Raw genomic sequence first — 19,033 nt, forward strand, 5'->3', positions numbered from 1 at the left:
CTCCTTAAAAGTCGAATTGGCATACATCTCAACAAACCTGTCCATTCTCTCTAATTCCATACGAAAGCTTGAATCGTCCGCGAACACTTTGGCAGCTTCCATTGGTGAAGTCCGTACAGTAGAAACGAAACTGAAAGAACTCACTGGATTTAAATGTCTAAATGTACAGAATTTTTGGGGAAAAACCAAGGTTTTCAAACATTGTGCCAAATTGCATGTGTTTTGGAAGGAGGTGAAGTAGAGGAAGAGGAAGCTTTGGAAAACTTCAGTGTTAGTGACATTTCGTGCTTCAAATATGAAAGAATTGTTTCTTGTGACGTGGAGCGATCTTTCTCACAATATAAGATGCTTTGTAGAGATAATCGTCACAGATTTACAATGGAGAATTTGGTAAAAAACTATGGTGATCCACTGCAACTCTTCCAAAAAATAGCTCGCTAAGAGATAATCATTTAGAAACTAATTTCAGGTGTTTAAAATGCATGTTATAGTTTGTTTTTGTTACCAAATGTTTTTATTTTTGTCACCTATTTTCCTGTTTTTATCACATATTTTCAACATTTATGACACATAAAAAATAAATATTTCTGAGTTTTTTAGCACATAAAGTTCCGTTCCCTAGTCATAACGTTCGATGCATTTGTGCCAGCGTTTTATCCAGTCCTCAAAACCAGTTTGGAAAAAATCCACAAAACACTACCTGCCTCACCGTTCAGAGCTGTTTTAACCTCCTGTAGGTCATCGAATCTCATGCTATAGCTCGACCACAAGGAAAAAAACCTTCCGTCCAAAGTGTTCGCGCAACTTCCCTGCCGTTATCGGTGTTCGGGGCAGTGTTGCCAGGTCAGATTTGAAAAATTCGGGAGATTGTTCCTTGGGAACCAGAAGTTCTGCTACAAAATCCGATGATCTAATAGAAGAGGATGAACGACGTTCTTGGGGGGGAAGGGCGGCATAGTTGTGCGCACTGGGGGGGGGGGGCAAGGGGGAGTGGCGCGCATTGTTTACGGTGTAAACGTCACAGATACTTTTGTAACAATGGTGCTAAACCCAGCACCCTGTGTTTGGCGAAAATATACCGAAGATCTCCATTTCAGGAGTGGACATGTTTCAAACAAAAGAAAGTAAACCGCCCGAAGGAACCGACCAACATCTTTCATCTCTTCCGCATTTTCCGGTTAGAGGGTGCGTGGAAAACACCCTCAAATTTGCATCGACACAAGGGGTTGGGATGCCTCTATTATCGCGAGGAATTTTTATGACAGGAAATGGTAAAAAGTTGTGTTCACAGATGAAGCTAACGTGCCGCCTTTCGTTGTCAGCGATTTTCCACAATCTTTCAAGTCGAATGCTAACAATAACAAATCAATTTGCCTTCTGATGGTGTTCGTGTGCAGCTATCGATAGGGGTGGGCACGCGTCCTGCACCATAATGAAAAAATGCATTACGTATGTGAAATATATTTGGTGAATTAGACAGCATGTCTTCCTCAATAATTCAAGATAGCAACGCTTATGTTAGGGTGCCACCCATCCTCCCCATCTGCTAGAAATACACACACACACCCACAAACACATACATGTATAACATAATTTGCCCACGCTACGAAGTCAGTGTTTCTACCTCGTAAGGCAAGGACGTTTCACTGTGTTTGTGTCACTTCATCCATTTCATCAGTTTTTCATTCATCCATATTGTCGTACTTACCCGTAGAGGCACAAAAGCGACGTAAAATAACTAAAATAAAAATAGAGTTTAGGGTGGGATAAAATACAGCCATCTAAAAATAGTAATGTAGTAAAAGTAATAAAATAATGTCCTAGCACAATTGAGTAGCGTTTGACATAATTTCACAGTTCAAACAGCACTTTTCAGGGCTGAGTGGAGTTCCACTCCACATCTCCCCTCCATGTTCAAGTAAAGATGAGCAGGAAACGTGTTTTTGAGCTGGCCGTCGGAGGTGCCATAGCAATAGTTTATTATGGAATCCTACCGAGAAATCAATAGGTCTGGCAACACTGACGTTGGCGACTCTGAAGGCTTCTTCCTCCTGTCTTTTTCCCCCACCCGCCAGCGCGATGGGGTCTGCGCAGGTTTCTTTCCTTGTGGTTCCACTATACGATGCACAGACTTAGTTCAGACTAAAGTAGTTAAGTTCAAAGTGGGAGAAACCGAAAGTGTGGACATGACAAGAAGTGGCAGGCCATCAACGTCGTTGACCGAATACAGCCGCCACAGGGATGATGAGCTCATTCGAGCGGATAGACAGACGCATCACCATCCAGGTAAACTTCTGATGCAGTGCACATGTTCTATGGGTCAGCACATGCAATGATTGAGAGTTTGGGATACCATAAAGTCTATGCTTCGTGGCATGAGACTCGATGACCTACAGAAGGTTAAAACAGCTCTGAACAGTGGGGCAGAGAGTATTCTGTGGAATTTTTCCAAACCGGTTTTGAGGGTTGGATAAAACGCTGGCACAAATGCATCGAACATGATGGCAACTGTGTTCAAGGGTAATTCTGAGTAGAGGACACTACAGGCAAACTATATGTATGGTCATTGTTGCAATCTTTCCATTACTAAAGAAATTATACCTCAACAGGCAAAACCTTTTGATACCTCCTCGTATATCGTGCATGAAAGTTATACATAATAATGTAAAAATATATATATTTGGAATGCATTTATTAAGCATTTTCTGTCTTTCAAAAATAGTGTGTGTGCTTGTTTTCCATTATTAATGTGAAATTGAACGTGTTGAAAAAATAATTCAAATCGTTTGTTCTAACACAAATGCTTTAGCACCAACTTCTACCCCCTTTTTGCGTAATTTCCGAGGGTAATAACGCCTTTGATACTACTACTACTACTAATAATAATAATAATAATGTTGGTCCTGGGTTCGAATCCAGTCTTGGGCATGGATGTTTGTGAGTGTCCATTCATCAATTTCATCATATCACTCATCCCCATCTTCACAATTTAGCCAAAAGTGGCACAATAAGCGAAGTAAAATAAAACAAATCAATAATAATAATAATATTATAACATTATTATTATTGGTGCGTTTATCCTTGTACTTGCCCCCCCCCAGACAAAATATCGTGGTTGCGCCTTTCATATGAAGCCAAACTTTCACGTTGGTTAGTCAAATGATAATAAAATGCTGACGAGCATCATGTATCCATAGCCTACTCAACATTTTGTACCCGAAAGTATAAGTGTACGCATTGTAACAGAAGGAATACGCAAATTTTCGACTACAACCCTGCTCATTGTCATTCATGTCAATGTTTCTCACCGGAAAGACAGTAAAGGGAATCGAATTACAGTTCACAACACGGTTAGTTTCATTTTCCGATTCTCTGTTGTAATTCCACTGAAAATTCGAACATGTTCACTTCCTCCTTTTGTGTACAAGGGCAAAGCGATCAAATGCAATCTGTGACCAATGGGGGAAAAATCAGTAATGTTTCGTCTGACACTAATTGTACAAGAAATCCTCAGATTTGACATGCCATTTGCGCGGCAATTACCTTACAATATTTGCTCAACAAAGCGTACCAGTCGAAAATAATTCTTAACGAGTGTATTGTGCAACTGAAAGTATTCGCAAGGTTCATAGAAGGTTAGCTACGAGTTAAAGAGTTTATGATCGCTTTCCTGTTGCATTTTGAGTTACTGCTAAGTATTTGAAACACGCAAGTTGAAATTTCCATCATTGTTAACCCGTGATAGCTTGCAGTTTGATGTTTTATCCTCTTCGCTACGTACGTTTTCTTAAAGGGAAAAGTGTGCAAGGGCTTCGTTCGTGATTTTTAAGGTACGGAGACGAACTTGTCACAGTTAACGTTTTGGTAAGTTAGATAACAGTGATGTAAAGATACGATTTAAAGATGAATGCATGAATTAGCAACTTTAAATACAGCTCTCATGAAATTTTTACGTCATTGAGACTAAATGCTCCCCATACGTTGGTTTATCTCTTTCCCAGGGACGGTCTGAAGTTGGTAAGAGGCCTGAGACATACAATATACAATATATTTTGTATATTATATATATAATATAAGGGCCTGTAACCAAAATTTTTCATAATCTGAAAAAATCAGAGATTCTTGTTCCTTAGACTGAAGTACAGGCCCCCTTATTATTATTAGTTGTTTACAATTTAAACAATATTATATATAAGCAGACCCCCGTGGCGGAGTGGTTAGCTCATCGCGCTACGACGCCAGGGGTCCCCGGTTCGAATCCCGGCATGGGCGTGAATGTTTGTGTGCCCATTCATAAATTTCATCATATCATCACTCATCCCCATCTTCGCAAATTAGCCAAAAGTGGCACAAAAAGGGAAGTAAAATAAAGCAAATCAATCAATCAATCAATAATTTTAGATATTTTTAAGTATGTCAAAACAACCATGAAGTCGAAATATTAACATATTCGCTTAATTGTACGTACCAGCGTCCAATAAATTCGTAATAAACCTAACAGTTTTAATCTGAAGGAGCTCCCTGAAACGTGGGGCTTCGGAGAGTGCTCGAGTTGCCTCTTCTAGGGCCGGCTCTGCCCCCTCACAAAATCTCACCGGATAGGATTTCATCCGTACGGGATTGTACCGTTGGAATGTTCATCTTTAGCGTTACCTTTTTCGAGTAGTTGCTGTTCAAGGAACAAAGATGCCAGAATGAAAATCACTAGACATGTTGCTTTCTGTTCATATTCTATTCAAAACCCTTGTGTGCTGGGACGAAACCACCCGCTGTGTTCCAACCTTCTTTCTACCAGCTCATAAGGCGAGCATGATGTCCTATGGCGAGTCTGCCTTCTAACAGGAGGTTTGACCTGTCAAGAAAAGTGAAAAATTTACGATATTTCAAGATTTTAAAAATAATAATCATTTTCGGAACGTTGATGCAGCAAATGGAAATTTCAGTCAGTGGTTCTCTAGAAACATCCTTTCTCAGTGTTCAGTTAAAATTTGAAAATGATCTGTCGACTGGTTCTCGAGATAATTGTGACCAAAGTTACCCCCATAAGCTTACATTGAAAATGCTTAAATCTTACAAGGGTAGGAGATGGCCTTAAACACACTTAATCAGTGTTGGCTCCCCTCTCGTAAGTACAAATTGATCCAGCACATCACCAGAGAGTACCGGATAGAGCTGGTTTCTTACGTTATAATTAGGGAACGGATTTTAAGGTACAGCACCTTTCCAAACAACGATTGTTTGAGATATGTATTTTAGGACATGACATCAATAAATGGAGCACACTTTGTTGCACCTTTTAGTACCTTTTCGTAAGATGACCACATTTAGCTTTATCCCCTTTTTACCCCCTCTTTGATGCTTCAGCGCCATTTTCTTTCCTTTTCTTTCATGTTTTGTTGAAAAATTGGACAGAAAAATAAATGATTTTCACTCTTCTTAAGCAGTTACATATCATCCTAGTGTCGCGAAAGTTCCGCTCAGCGAAATATCCACTCACGCTTCCAAGAACCATTAATGACCCTCCCCACCCTAAAAAAAATCAAATATTCATGTATTATATTTATTTAATATTTGATTGCCATCATGGGCGTCCGGAAGGGGGGGGGGCAAGGGGGGCCGTGCCCCCCCCCCTGGAAAACGAAAGTCAACCAAAAATTAGGGGTGTAAGGGGTACCTTCCACGTAGGCGCCCAAAAGTCAACCTCACTTCCACGTAGTGCACCCTGGACAAGAGACTAACGAGGCTCTGGCGACTGGCACTTTGGCCAGTATAATTTTGTGTGTGTTGTCCTGTTTTTGTCCTTGTGTGTATTGAGTGCCCGTTTACAGCCTCAGCTTTTATCAGAAGTCAGAACATTTTAACATTTTTAGTTATGCAACGTTAGAGTTGTTATTTGTAATGATAAGGGGCTGGCCCCCGTATAATGTGACGGGAGCAAAATAGCCTAAGTGCTGACGCTCCCAAAATTTTAAATTCAAATTCAACCAAGAATTACATATTTCACACATATAATTTAATTTCAGCCACAATAATGTGTGTTAATTATTGCACGAACATGATAAATTCAAATTTAAGCAATGTTTTTTGAGGGATGAACACTATTATTGGGGAAAATATGCCATGTTGGCCCCCCCCTGGAAAAAAATATCTTCCTTGCCCCTCCCTGGAAAAAATCCTGCGGACGTCCATGATTGCCATCACACGTCTTCCAGGCTGTGGACTGGCTAAATAATTGAAATATCTTTCAACTATTTAGGAGTGTTTAAAATCTGTTTATAAAAACTTCATTAGCTTTGTCATATCATCGGTTCATCAAGTTTACTGTAGCTTTTGTAAGAATGATATCGCTCTCAGAAACGATCTAATGTTCCCTGTTTCTTCGTACCTCTTTACTGTGTTCTCGATACTTGCATCCAGCTTTTGTTATGCAGTTTTCCTTCTCTTTCCCTCAAAATTTAACTGTGATCTCATGTACACGAAGCCTGAATTTTCCGCTTCTTTCTTCAAGCAAAGAACTGCGTCTCTGATTCTAGGATTTGGCCGTCCAAGTAGATTGTTTAGGCGATTATGCCATCCTTCAACAGCATTCATAGTTCGGTGCAGTCTCTTGTAGGAGTGGCGTGCGGTGACGTCGACACTTGGGGTAGCAGCCAGTGGCGTGTTCAAGGGAGGGGTTGGTGTGGGTCACACCCCTCTTCCCTTTAGGGCCCAGTATTCCTAAAGAAAAGAATGTCAATAACATGAAAAGATTGCAAAATGATGAATGAGTACTAAAAAAAAGTACACTTAACCCCCACCCACATTCGAAAATAAAAAAAAAGATTTGATTTGACTACTAAGCCAGAGATTCTGGGTTCGAATCTCGGCTTGGCCATGGGTATTTTTGTGTATGTCCCTTCATCATTTTTATCGTATCATCTTCGCGATTATCCAAAAGTGGCGGAAAAACGAAGTAAAATAAACGAAATCAAGCAATCAATCAATGATTTGATTTCATTTTTGTTACAATAATATGAACGCGCGTTCTCTTGCTTGAATAAATACGTCCGTATTTATGACTGTTAGAGGCCAAGAGATTAGTATATTTAAATAAAACACTACTAAAACGAGAACGAGAGAGAGCCTGAACACACATTTGTAATTTAATCATTATATATTCCATATTTGAAAAAAGAAAAGAAAAGAAGGAAAGCATAACATTATTGTCTGCACATAACACGCCCCCATTTCATAAATAATAAAACTACATACCATATTATACATGCATATTGTACAACGTGTAAAATGTTGTGTAAATACAGAGAACATAAGTACTGCAGAAAATTTTACCCTGAGCTGAGTTCTTTAGAGGATTTACAAATAAATCGAAGGGAAACCAATCCCCTATATGTCCTATAGGACATAGACTGGTGGACCTATTTAGACTGTTGGACCTGAAAGCCTGGGCTTTCAACCATTGCAGCGGGAGTCGAGGGAGCAAGGGAGGTAGAGGTAGAAATCTTCCTTTTTCATTCGGCCGGCCGTTTCTACCTGGAAACTGGTCAGGCGGAGAAAGAGCGAGCTAGGGTATCCAGCCAGCTTTGACCGCGGATCGCACGGATGAATGAGAAGCGCGTGGAAAAGAAAGAACTGTGGCTTTAACAAGACAATAAATATTGTGATTTGAATATAATTCGAGATGTGAGATTGATTTATCTATCTGCTAGACTAGCTACTCCTCAGTGCACGTCACTGATGCAAGTTAGTTCAGTGGCGTCTCTGTTATTTTTGCAATTCCTGTAAGTGACAGGCGAAATGTACATTACTAGCTCACTTGATGTAAACTCTTCTCTATTTCGAGGCGCGCATCATCCGGGGCTCCACATGAATGTTCAGTGACACTTAACACTTCACTGTCCCTACTTTTCATTGTCTCGTGACACTCCTTCGATTGCTCCCGGAGACATCGCCAAGTGGTAAGGCCGTTTGCTGTACTCCTGTACTGCCGGTACGCGTAGCCTTCCTAGTTCGCGCTAGGCTTGCCTTTAGTACATGAGCATTCCCTGACATTCGCTACGAGACTCGGCGGCAAGCGTCCCGGCGTCAGCGCTTGTCTTTCCCGGCGAACGGGGTCCGCGACAGTCGGTAGAGTCGGCTATTAAAATTACAGTTTTCATATTGTGTACTAACCTCGACTACAGAAGGTGTTGAAAATGATGTCCCTCTGCTGCAACACATTCCTGGCATCTCCGAAGAAAATTGGCATTTACACGTGCAAGTTCGTCTACTGTAATTCTCCCGATTTCTCGTACAATACTCTCTCTTAACTCACGGATGGTGTGCGGATTGTCTTTGTATACTTTATTTTTTAGATTTCCCCATAAATAAAAATCGGAGGCTGACAAATCAGGGGACCTAGAGCGTTTTTGATACACCCGTTTCTTGTAAGAGGCGGCGGATAGATTTCCGAGGAGACTGTTCTAACCTTTGTCCTATCTCATCGAGTTTTTCCTCGGTAAGTACACGTGGGTTTTTCTTTCAAGTTTTATTCAGAACTGATCCTGTTACTCTACACGTTTTTTCGAGGTTTAATATAGTGGTCCTATGTGGGAACACCAGGAAATTTCGTTGCAAAACGTCGTCGAACTTCTCCACAATTCCTCTTTCCGAAGTAACATTGGACGAGATAAATCCTTTGTTGTAATGTAAACGTTTGTGGTGCCATATGAAGCCACAATCTTCAACACACGGACATGACACAACACAACTTCCGAGGGAGTCTGCAACTTCAACAGAAAGGGAAAGAGAGCGAAGGCAGGGAGAGCGAAAAAAACAGACTGCGTGCGACATTCGTGGACGACCCCGTTCACCGGGTAAGACAAGCGCTGACGCCGGTCCGCTTGCCGCCGAGTCTCGTAGCGAATGTCAGGGAATGCTCTGTAGTTGTAAGAATCTCCATAGTGTATCACATAAAAGTCACACCTGAAATGAAATAAATAGTTTTGGTGGCGAAGGGGTGCATTGCTCTCAGCGGTGAGTCATACGCAGGTGCGCTTCTTTCCTCTATGAAGCTGAGCGCAAATTTCGCAACATTCCATTTGAGCGCATTTTCACTGACCGCATTTTTCATACAATCTACAATCCTAGTCTCATTTTGTAGAGCAGAACAAGAGCTATAAAATGGTATAATATAATCATTGCAGCTCAAATAGTTTCCAAGATAATGTAGCAAAACCCGCGAGAGAAAATAACAAACTTAACAAAATCTATTCGGCAGAAACACAGTTCTCTCTGCGGTCCGCGCGCATTATATACAGAAGACGTAGAAAAAGATAGCATTGAGTAAAGGTATTTTATCAGCACCTTTTTAAAAACATTTTCAGAACCTTTTTTCCCTTTTCCGACTATAATTTTGCACCTTAAAATCCTTTCCCTAGTTATAACATTCGTTATATATCCGTGCTATTCAAACTCACCATTTTGCTACAGAAGGTTCTGTATTCGTATTTCGAACAAAGCCATAGTGTTTGTTTTTTAACCTATTGAATCTAATTAACATTTATCCTCAACGTCTACACTCAACAAATACAAACAATTCAATAGTAACCTAACAATGTAATTGAGTATTGTACTGTAGAAATCATAGCCAATATAACAGGAGTGAAACTAAAGTCATTTTTGCGAATCAGTCTTTATTTTCTCAACTGTTTTATAATTCCATTATTTACCTTCATAATAATCGTTAAGGCAAAACAGTAGCTTATGATTACATTCAAAGTTAATTGGGTGGTTACATGTCAGGAATATTCGTGACTGTACAATAAAGTGAAATGCCTACACGTGCTTCCTGTATTTCGTAATGTCCCATTAAATATTTAATTACCTGTTGTGTATAATTACTTTTGGGCCATTACTGTGTACTTGCTCAATGTTTTCCTGTAGATTTTGTCAAGTTTTCTGCTGGAAGCTAGTGCACACCAGTATAGCGTTATCACCTTGTAATCATATGATCTCATGTTGGTGCATATAGTGGTGCACCATGGGTGTAACTTTGGGGCAGGGGTGGCAGAATCGAACTTACGCCTTAACTTTTGGGAGGGGGTGCAGAATCGAAAAGTTTAGATTAGGATCCGAACCACTATGTGCCTCCACCGGATATCGAACCCGGAACCCCTTGATTACAAGGCAACAACGTTATCACTACGACCAAGGACGTATTTAGGGGGGGCCAGGTGATCCGAACCCCCAGAAAGACTTACCAAGTACTGAAATTAAATAATGAAAATATCCTTTTATAATATGTGTTGTGTATTCGAAGATATTTCCGCTGAACGTATTGTAAGGCAAGGATTATATTGGAATCATACGGTTGTGAAGGGCAGTATCAAAAACGTTATATGCACGCTGCTACTTATCATAATGTGCATAAAATATTACCAGGAACGTTACTTTTCGTCAACTGGATCTAACATCCTTTTTGTTATTCAATAAATATTAAATTCTTTATCAATTTGACATTAATTTCCCAGCCAGGCCAGTAATTTTTATACATTTTTTGCGATATTAACCACACCTAAGCTAGATAATGAATACGTGCTGTTCTATCTGTATTCTTACACCGTCTTTTTACATATGCACCTAATAATAACAATACATGATTAATTAATTTAGACATTTAATTAATGTCATTAATTTAATGTCATGATTTTAATTTATATTATATTATTATTATTATTATTATTATTATACGTGCCTGACTAAGAGCTATATATACAGAGCATTCCCTGACATTCGCCACGAGACTCGGCGGCAAGCTGCTCGGCATCAGCGGTTGTCTTTCCCGGTGAACGGGTCAGCGACAGTCGCTAGAGTTAAAAAAAAAGGTAAAGTCCTCCCCTGTGCTTAGCACCACGCCATGAAGGCGTATAGGGGGTGTGGGGGTAACGCCTTACACTTTCTTGATCCGGTCGTGAGTGGGGGTGATGTGATCAGCATCACGCCCCTGACCGCCTTTACCCCCCAGGGTTTCCCCCAGGTACCCATGTTATTCGACGCTGGGTGGGCGCCGGGGCCGCTTCCAACGTTAGAAAAGTTCCCGGTTTTAAACCGGCCGTGGACGGCTGTTAAAATTAGTTTTCATATTGTGTACTAACCTTGACTACAGAAGGTGTTGAAAATGATGTCCCTCTGCCGCAACACATTCCTGGCATCTCCGAAGGAAATTGGCATTTACACGTTCAAGTTCGTCTACTGTAATTCTCCCGATTTTTCGTACAATACTCTCTTTTAAATCACGGATTGTCTTTGTATACTATATTTCCCCATTTTTCTGACCCTGTTACTCTAAACTTTTTTATGAGGTTTAAAATAGTGGTCCTATGTGGAAGGGGAACACCAGGAAATTTGGTTGCAAAACGTCGTAGCACTTCTCCACAATTCCTCATTCCGAAGTAACACTCGACAAGATAAATCCTTTGTTGTAATGTAAACTTTTGTGGTGCCATATTAAGCCACAATCTTCAACACACGGACACGACACAACACAACTTTCGAGGGAGGATTATACTGGCGTCAGTGTGCAACGTCAACAGAAAGTGAAAGAGAGCGAAGGCAGGGAGAGCGAAAAAAACAGACTGTAGCATGCGACTGTCGCGGACCCGTTCACCGGAAAAGACAAGCGCTGATGCCGGGCCGCTTGCAGCCGAGTATCGTAGCGAATGTCAGGGAATGCTCTGTATTATTAGGGTTGAGCCCATACAACAGATGAGCATAAATTTTACAAGAGTTTTGCTTCAAAATATTAAAACATTACATGAGAATATAAAAATGCCTGTTATGGAATTACAAAATCCACTATTTTCACATAATATTGGTACAAAATCAATGGAGACTTCGAAATTTGCATAACTTCCAAGATAATTAGACTCCGCTAAAGCATTTGGGGGGGGGGGCTACGAATGATCAAGATACCAGAAAGTATCGGAATAAGCAAGTAAAATCCGATACTTTCTGATATCGATACATCGACATCGGTATCGACTCACCAGTTGTAATATATATATAATATACATATATACAGACCGGGTTAAAAATTGCTTTCCCCAGAAATGTACATTGATCATTTCTTTGGGGAAAGTGACTTTTATCTCGCCCTATATTTGAATTTCTTTCAAGTGAACTGTTCGAGTTTGTAATTCTTTCACAGTCAAATAAATAAATTTGTCATGGTGAATGTGTCATTAGAAAGAACACTTCCGGGTCAAGTTTAATCTCGCTTATCCTTCAACGTTCAGTCTCGTAAAGCCTTTGTGAATGCTAGTGCCGGAATTCGAACAGCGACCTTCGAAATGAGGACGAAGGTCTCTTATCTAATGCGTTCACCTACTTAGAGCTGTCCAGGTTCACATATCGTGATAGGGAACGGTTGCCTCAATTTCTCCTCAACCAAAGCTGCTGCCTCATACACTTGGAGACAACAACTTAGCTTCAGGAATTGTGGCTTCAGGCTAGACATTCGTGCATGTTCCTATTTGATTTGGTAAGTATTTTGACATACCTCGTAATGGCAAGAAAGTTATTTATATCTTTTGACACCTGGTGGCCATAGCTTCGTTTGAAAAGGTAATTTAGTCGTTAAGTTTTTTACGTAAGTAAAAAGGTAAAGTGCTCCCCTGTGCATAGCACCACGCCATGAAGGCGTATAGGGGGTGTGGGGGTAACGCCCCACACTTTCTTGATCCGGTCGTGAGTGGGGGTGATGTGATCAGCATCACGCCCCTGACCGCCTTTACCCCCCAGGGTTTCCCCCAGGTACCCATGTTATTCGACGCTGGGTGGGCGCCGGGGCCGCTTCCATCGTTAGAAAAGTTCCCTGATTTGAACCGGCCGGGGATCGAACCCGGGACCTTGAGCATGGTAGTCAGACGCGTTACCGACTGAGCCACCGTTACTTGTAATTTACTAGTAATTTACTTTGCGCAGAGAAAAACTAAAAATGTAAAAAAACTAATGTTCTTTCATAAATTAGTGATATAAAAACTACTTTAATTATATTACATTTTAAACCTTTAATTTTCTTAACATATTTCAGCACAAAATCATTATTTTCTGAATATTGTGCATACAGCCATCTCACGCCCTCACTATCACAAACGATTTTTTTTTATAATGGAACTGTTTTTTCATATTTAAAAAAGATGAGAAACCTTTTGATGTATACGTGTTGCACTAGTACTTGTATTTATAACATAAGATAGCTATTAACGCCTCCTGGATGGCGCAGTGATAGCGTCGTCGCCTTGTAAGGGGTCCCGGGTTCGATACTCGGTGGATGCACATGGTGGTTCGGATCCAGTCCCGATTGGCCTTACTGTGCATAAAGTGGACTTAAAACACCAAATCAATCAATAAATCATAACGATTAAAGACAATTTATTTGGATTGGATTTCAAAATTTTAACAGCTTCAAGTTAAGATGTGAATGTGAATATGGCAGTTTGTAAAACCCCAATATAAGAGCACATACAAATTCGGAAGGAAAGTTTTTTAAAGCCTTTTTTTGTTTTCTGTCACTGCCAACTGCCATACATAACAATAACCATCGCAAAAATCAATGCTTTCTTTTAATTTTTATGTTTGATTCAAGTTTTTTTACGTACTTCCCGTTATGCGTAATTTACGTGTCATGTAGAACAAGCCAGGGTTCGGTTCTTAATGGAATCATATCTGTGACGCGGATCTTACTTTAAACAGAAAATCCAGTTTTGATTAGCTGATCTGTGCATTAATGATATTTTCTAAGTGCAGAATAGTGTCTTGAGTTGAACTTCTAAAATATACCGCCACTGGTCTAACGACCAGTTTATTGATTACAGTGCGTACTATGTAGACACTGAATACAAAAGCTACTATTTTCTTTGGAAAGAAACAATGTACATTTTGAAGTAAAGCGATACACTTCTAAACCTTAGCAGTAAGGTGGAGCCATCTATCGCCAATTTACTGACTCTTTTAAGACCCAGACATATTGTACAAAGATATAAGGTACACTCCAGTATGTGTGTATTTTTCATATTCCCATATTTCGCAAATTGGCACGACCCAAGTGTCATTTGGCCAGAACTTTATGCTACTTGACTCTTACCCAGCTGTGAATGTTAAGAATATAAAAGTTTCTATTTCTACCTGTTTACTACTCCCAATGATGAACCACTTTCTCATAATTCACTTCTTAAATTTTACACACCACAACTCCCCTATCTTGAAGGGAGTTTGATCGTTTTCAATTCTCGATTGGTTGTTCAGCCTTTATATCTCGCAAACGTCGTGTGAGAACCAGACTGACGTAAGTCCAGTTTATCAATTTTACTGGAGAGAGGAAATAATGTATTCTCAGGAATATGTCTGGGTCTTAAAGAGTCAGTAAATTGGCGATAGGTGGCTCCACCTTACTGCTAAGTTAAAGAAGTGGATACATGTCGATCTGACTTCAGATGGAGCTCTTTAAAGGAGATACGTACATTCAACAAAACCGAAACACATGTTTGAGGAGTTTGTTGTTATACAACGACTATGTGTTATCTTTAAAAGAACCAACACTTTGAAACTACCTTATATTTCACATTTAATGCCTGGATGAAATGCCTGGACATGGACCTAAGAAAAATCACGCTTTATATATTTATATTCGGATATTACGTAATATTCGTACATTTTCATCGTCTCTTTATATCCTCTTCTTCTTTTCTTCTTTTATTATATTCTTACCTTTGTTCCTTTACAGTTTTTCATTTTCTGAATGTACGGGACTTTCAAAGTTAAGCTCATTAATCGTTACTAGATTTACTGGACTCTTAACTAACTCGACAAATTTTGTTTAAAAACAATTGTCCTGGAAAGGAAATTAATATCAAATAGATAAAAATTTGAATATTTATTTAATAACAAGAAGGAATTAGATCCAATTCTAATAGGCAAAAGTAAATAATTGCTCAATTTTCACTTTTAATTGCCTATTGCAATTGAAGAAAAGTAAAGTTGTTAATTAATATTTTATGCATATTATCATAAGTAGTAGAGTGCATAAATCTTTGGAACATAGGCGTAGCTACGGGGTGTGCCGGGTGTGCCTAGGCACACCCTAATGGGCTGCTTTATCAAAGAGAATTAAAGACAGATATTTCAATAAGAGAGAAAATAAGCGGCAGTTTGTAAGAAGTTGAAAATGTCATTACCTGGTATAAAAGTGTGCATTATCGCCGATGAAACGAGTGTCTATAGATTTTCGATTTTTTGATGTCATTGGAGAAAGAAGATATTTACGGTACTGCATTCTACTCTGTCCTGCAGCACTTTTCTTCTATACCTGTCTCAAGCTGCACATGTGAGAGAGATAGCTTTCTCCAAACTTACCAAAGTTTGGTTCTTCCTTTCATTCTTTCTTTCTCCTTGGAAGCCCTGCTCTTGCTATTTGTGGAACAGGAAAAAGCTTAGTCTATTGATGTAAATGAAGTTATTGATCAGTTTAAGAACATTGTACCTTTTGACAGACGTCTCTTGTTATAGATGACGTGTATTTTGATGTATTTGTTTGTAACATTTATGAACATTTTGTGTGTGTGTAATTTCTATGCAATTTGATTTTTTTGTACTACATATAATCAGAAATTTTCAACATTGTCATTTAGTGAATTTATATTCCTTTACAAACATCAGTGCAGTTTAAGAGCCGAGTGATTATGTTGCAAAATATGCTATTAAAAAGGTACAAGACTTCATTTTTTTTCTTTGTGCAAACCCAAATATAAAGTTCTAGCTACGCCTATGCTTTGGAACTGACCTTCAAAGCCGTATGAGCCAAATTCCTTGCCTTCCAATAAGTTCAAATGCTAAAGAATTGTATTTTGATTACTTAATTTTAGTAAATCTTTCGGGGGAGGTCCGGACCTTCCCAAAATACGTCCTTGGCCAATGATAATGAAGATTCATAAACACGGACATCAATATAACCAAATTCAGGAAACAACTAAGATTTTGACATCTCCTTAGAAAAATATGTCGTAGGCGCCCAGAAACTGATCAAAATAAACTGTCATAAATACTGCCCGGTGAACACCATATCATGAGAATAATGAACATGCCCTTGTTTCAGACCTTGATGCATTGTTACTACCTTCAAGTGTGACAAACGGGACAACCTTTCGTTTTGTTCTTCAAGTTATCAGAAGGCCATTGTTTTTAAAACCTTCTTTATCTCTGGTTTGTGAAGAAACACCCGATTTGTTTACAGCAACTCCTCCCAATCTCTTTGCATATAACCTTGACATTGTAAAAGAAAGTGTTACTCGAAGTTAGTATGTTACAATCGTTGCTGCAAAACAGTATTTTGAGGTACGGTACAACTAGGGTTGACATGTTTTAAACAAAAATGTTTAAATCAACTTGTTTTAAACGTTTAAGACACACGGCTTTGTTTTTTGTAAATGTTTAAAACGTTTAAAACAAACTGTTTTAAACATGTGCTTTTTTAGACTTGTTTAAAACTCATTTTGATACTTGATGTTTGATAGTCTGTGGTTATTTGCGGGTTTTGTAACTTTGTTCATTCATTCCGTGTTAATTTGTTTATTGTGCACAGAAATCTGTTCAGTGGCTGAAAACATATATTCAATTAACAAAGAAACATGTAGTGATGGATGAAACACATGGTGGTTAATGACTTAATGTCAATATTTTGTTGCATTCACGAAAAAATGTGTTTCGAATAACAGAGTAGCCTTGTGAGAGTAGCTACCACGTGAATAGAGTGGGACCTGGCAACTGTGCATTAGTTGAAGATTCATGAACAGCCTACATGCGAGATTTAAGATTATCAAAAATAAGTATTTTAAGAAGTTAATCAAGCGGTTACGTTATAACTAGGAAAATTGTCCTTCCTTGAATTATTAACAGATACCTTATTAATCATTATTCTTAGAACATAAGAATCCTTGGCATAATGTTTTAAACGTTTTATTTGTTTAAAACATGTTTTTTGGCTCTTGATTAAATCACTGTTTAAAACATTAATAACCTGTTTAAAACAAAAAAAATGTCGAAAAAAACAAATCTTGCCAACCCTTGGTGCAACTAACCTTGTCTAAGTACAGGCGTGCCCACAGGGGTGATTCATGGCGTGCCTGCGTCATGGGAATTTTTTGGGGGGACAACATTTTATAGTTTAGCTACAAATTATATATACCTTCACACAAAAAAGGGGGGGTTGTTTCGTTTGATTGACTTGTCATGCTATCTTTTTCTTTAGTCTTTTAATTTCAAATGCGATGAAAGGTTTCGATGTCACGAGCCTTTCGATTGTTGGCATCTCCGCCAGTGGTAAACAATCTCTGGTGTTTTATTTGTTGAAGTTCCGAATCGGCTCGTAACTTCCGACATGCAGACTTCAGTTTGTGTTGCATGATTTCGGGCATGACTTGTGATTAGTTTCGCTTGTATGTATTCCTGTGCTAGGACTGACTGGATAATTGTAAAATACTGTCAGATTTCGTTGTCTAAAGTTTACATACGTATTTCGAAAATTTAAAATTTGTAAAAAATTAAATCAAATGATCGACATTCAAACAAAAATCAATTATTGTGTGTTTATCCAAACTATATCCGTGTGTGTGTGGCGTGGAGAGATGTTATGCTGAACAATTCCTTTGGGGGGATTTTGATGAACGACTTTGGAGGGGATGCGTTCCCGGCCTTGGGGGGGGGGGGCACCCCCGTCTAAGTATGATATTTCGACCCTCCAACTTCTCTTATACTTTTTCTTTGCTTTCCTTTACAATGAAAATTGGGATTATTGTTCGTCGATACTTGTCAAATTGCAAGTGTTTTTCACGTTCAAGAAGGTCCTTGTCCACTTCCAGAATAGTAAGCGTGTAGTGATCTAAGAAACATTCGTGGCAGTTTTCTCCCTTTGCACAAAAGAAAACGGCTGTTACTGTGCTGGTAAGTTGAGAACCACTACTTGTATTCCTGTACTGTAGTAATAACTTAACTTTAATTCGTAATGTCATATTTTCAGATATACTTTTGGTATTGGATTTCAGGGTTTTTGCTTTATTTTCATGCAGATTGATCAAGAATCATGGAGATTGAGAGCGGGAGGTTTGGGTGGCCAGACTATGTGGTCTTCGCTTTCATGTTGCTGGTGTCAGCGGCCATCGGAATCTTCTATGGGTGCTTTGGAGGGAAGCAAAAGACGGCCAGCGAGTTTCTCATGGGAAACCGACAGATGGGAATATTCCCCATGTCCATGTCTCTGATAGCGAGGTAAGTGCACATCGAAGGTTTTGTAAATAAACAGTTTGGTTTGGTTTGAGTTGGTGTTTTAAGTCCACTTTATGCACAGTAAGGCTAATCGGGACTGGACCTACAGTTTAAAGTGGGATCCGAACCACTTGTACCTCCACCGGGTATCGAACCCGGGACCCCTTGATTACAAGGCAATGACGCTACCACTGCGCCATGGGGGAGGCCCTGTAAATAAACAGTAGATCATGTCCCAATCAATTGCTTGTTGGATGAACCCAGATGAAAGTAACATCCGGGAGTGAACTTGCTTTCCATTTCAGTTGTTTTATTTCGCTTCTTGGTTTAATCGCGACTTGGATGATGAATGATAAACTGATTATGAGACCAGAATTAGAACCTGGGACTTCTGAATTCGCAGCACGTTACGATGAACACTTGGTCAGCAAGACTGCTGGCAGAGAACTTGCAAGATTGACAGTAAGTTCTGTGAACAAGTGTTGTTTAAATTGTCCACCACTATAGATCGCATTCGTGTTTAGGAAAAATATACATATATGGTAGACCAGGGCATTACGGATCAATTTTTCTTTACAACAGTTTTTATTTGCCAAGGAATTATGCTAGCAACACAAAACTCTACCAAAAAATTAATTATAGTTTCTACTACATGTGCATAGCATTGAAAGAACCAGAAGTTGAAAATACAATTCAGAAAAAAATATTTTGTGGGACACTGCAATTGATCCGTATTGCC

General features: G+C 39.2%; 1 protein-coding gene across 5 annotated transcripts in view; it reads left to right on the forward strand.

The window, feature by feature from the left end:
* The window catches only part of LOC145981342 (sodium-coupled monocarboxylate transporter 1-like), a 92,926-nt gene that overhangs the window by 39,183 nt on the left and 34,710 nt on the right, over positions 1-19,033 (forward strand). For 2 of the 5 annotated variants that reach the window (XM_083114562.1, XM_083114563.1), the window contains exon 2: positions 18,099-18,297. In XM_083114562.1, the coding sequence (XP_082970688.1) occupies positions 18,113-18,297 (185 nt within the window). In that variant the 5' untranslated portion in view covers positions 18,099-18,112. Of the gene's footprint in view, positions 1-3,745; positions 3,865-12,497; positions 12,518-18,098; positions 18,298-19,033 lie in introns of those variants that run through there. The other 3 variants (XM_083114564.1, XM_083114561.1, XM_083114565.1) reach the window with 3 other exon arrangements.

The sequence above is a fragment of the Lepisma saccharinum genome, chromosome 29 (genome assembly GCF_977018435.1).
Source record: "Lepisma saccharinum chromosome 29, izLepSacc3.1, whole genome shotgun sequence".
Taxonomy (NCBI): Eukaryota; Metazoa; Arthropoda; class Insecta; order Zygentoma; family Lepismatidae; genus Lepisma; species Lepisma saccharinum.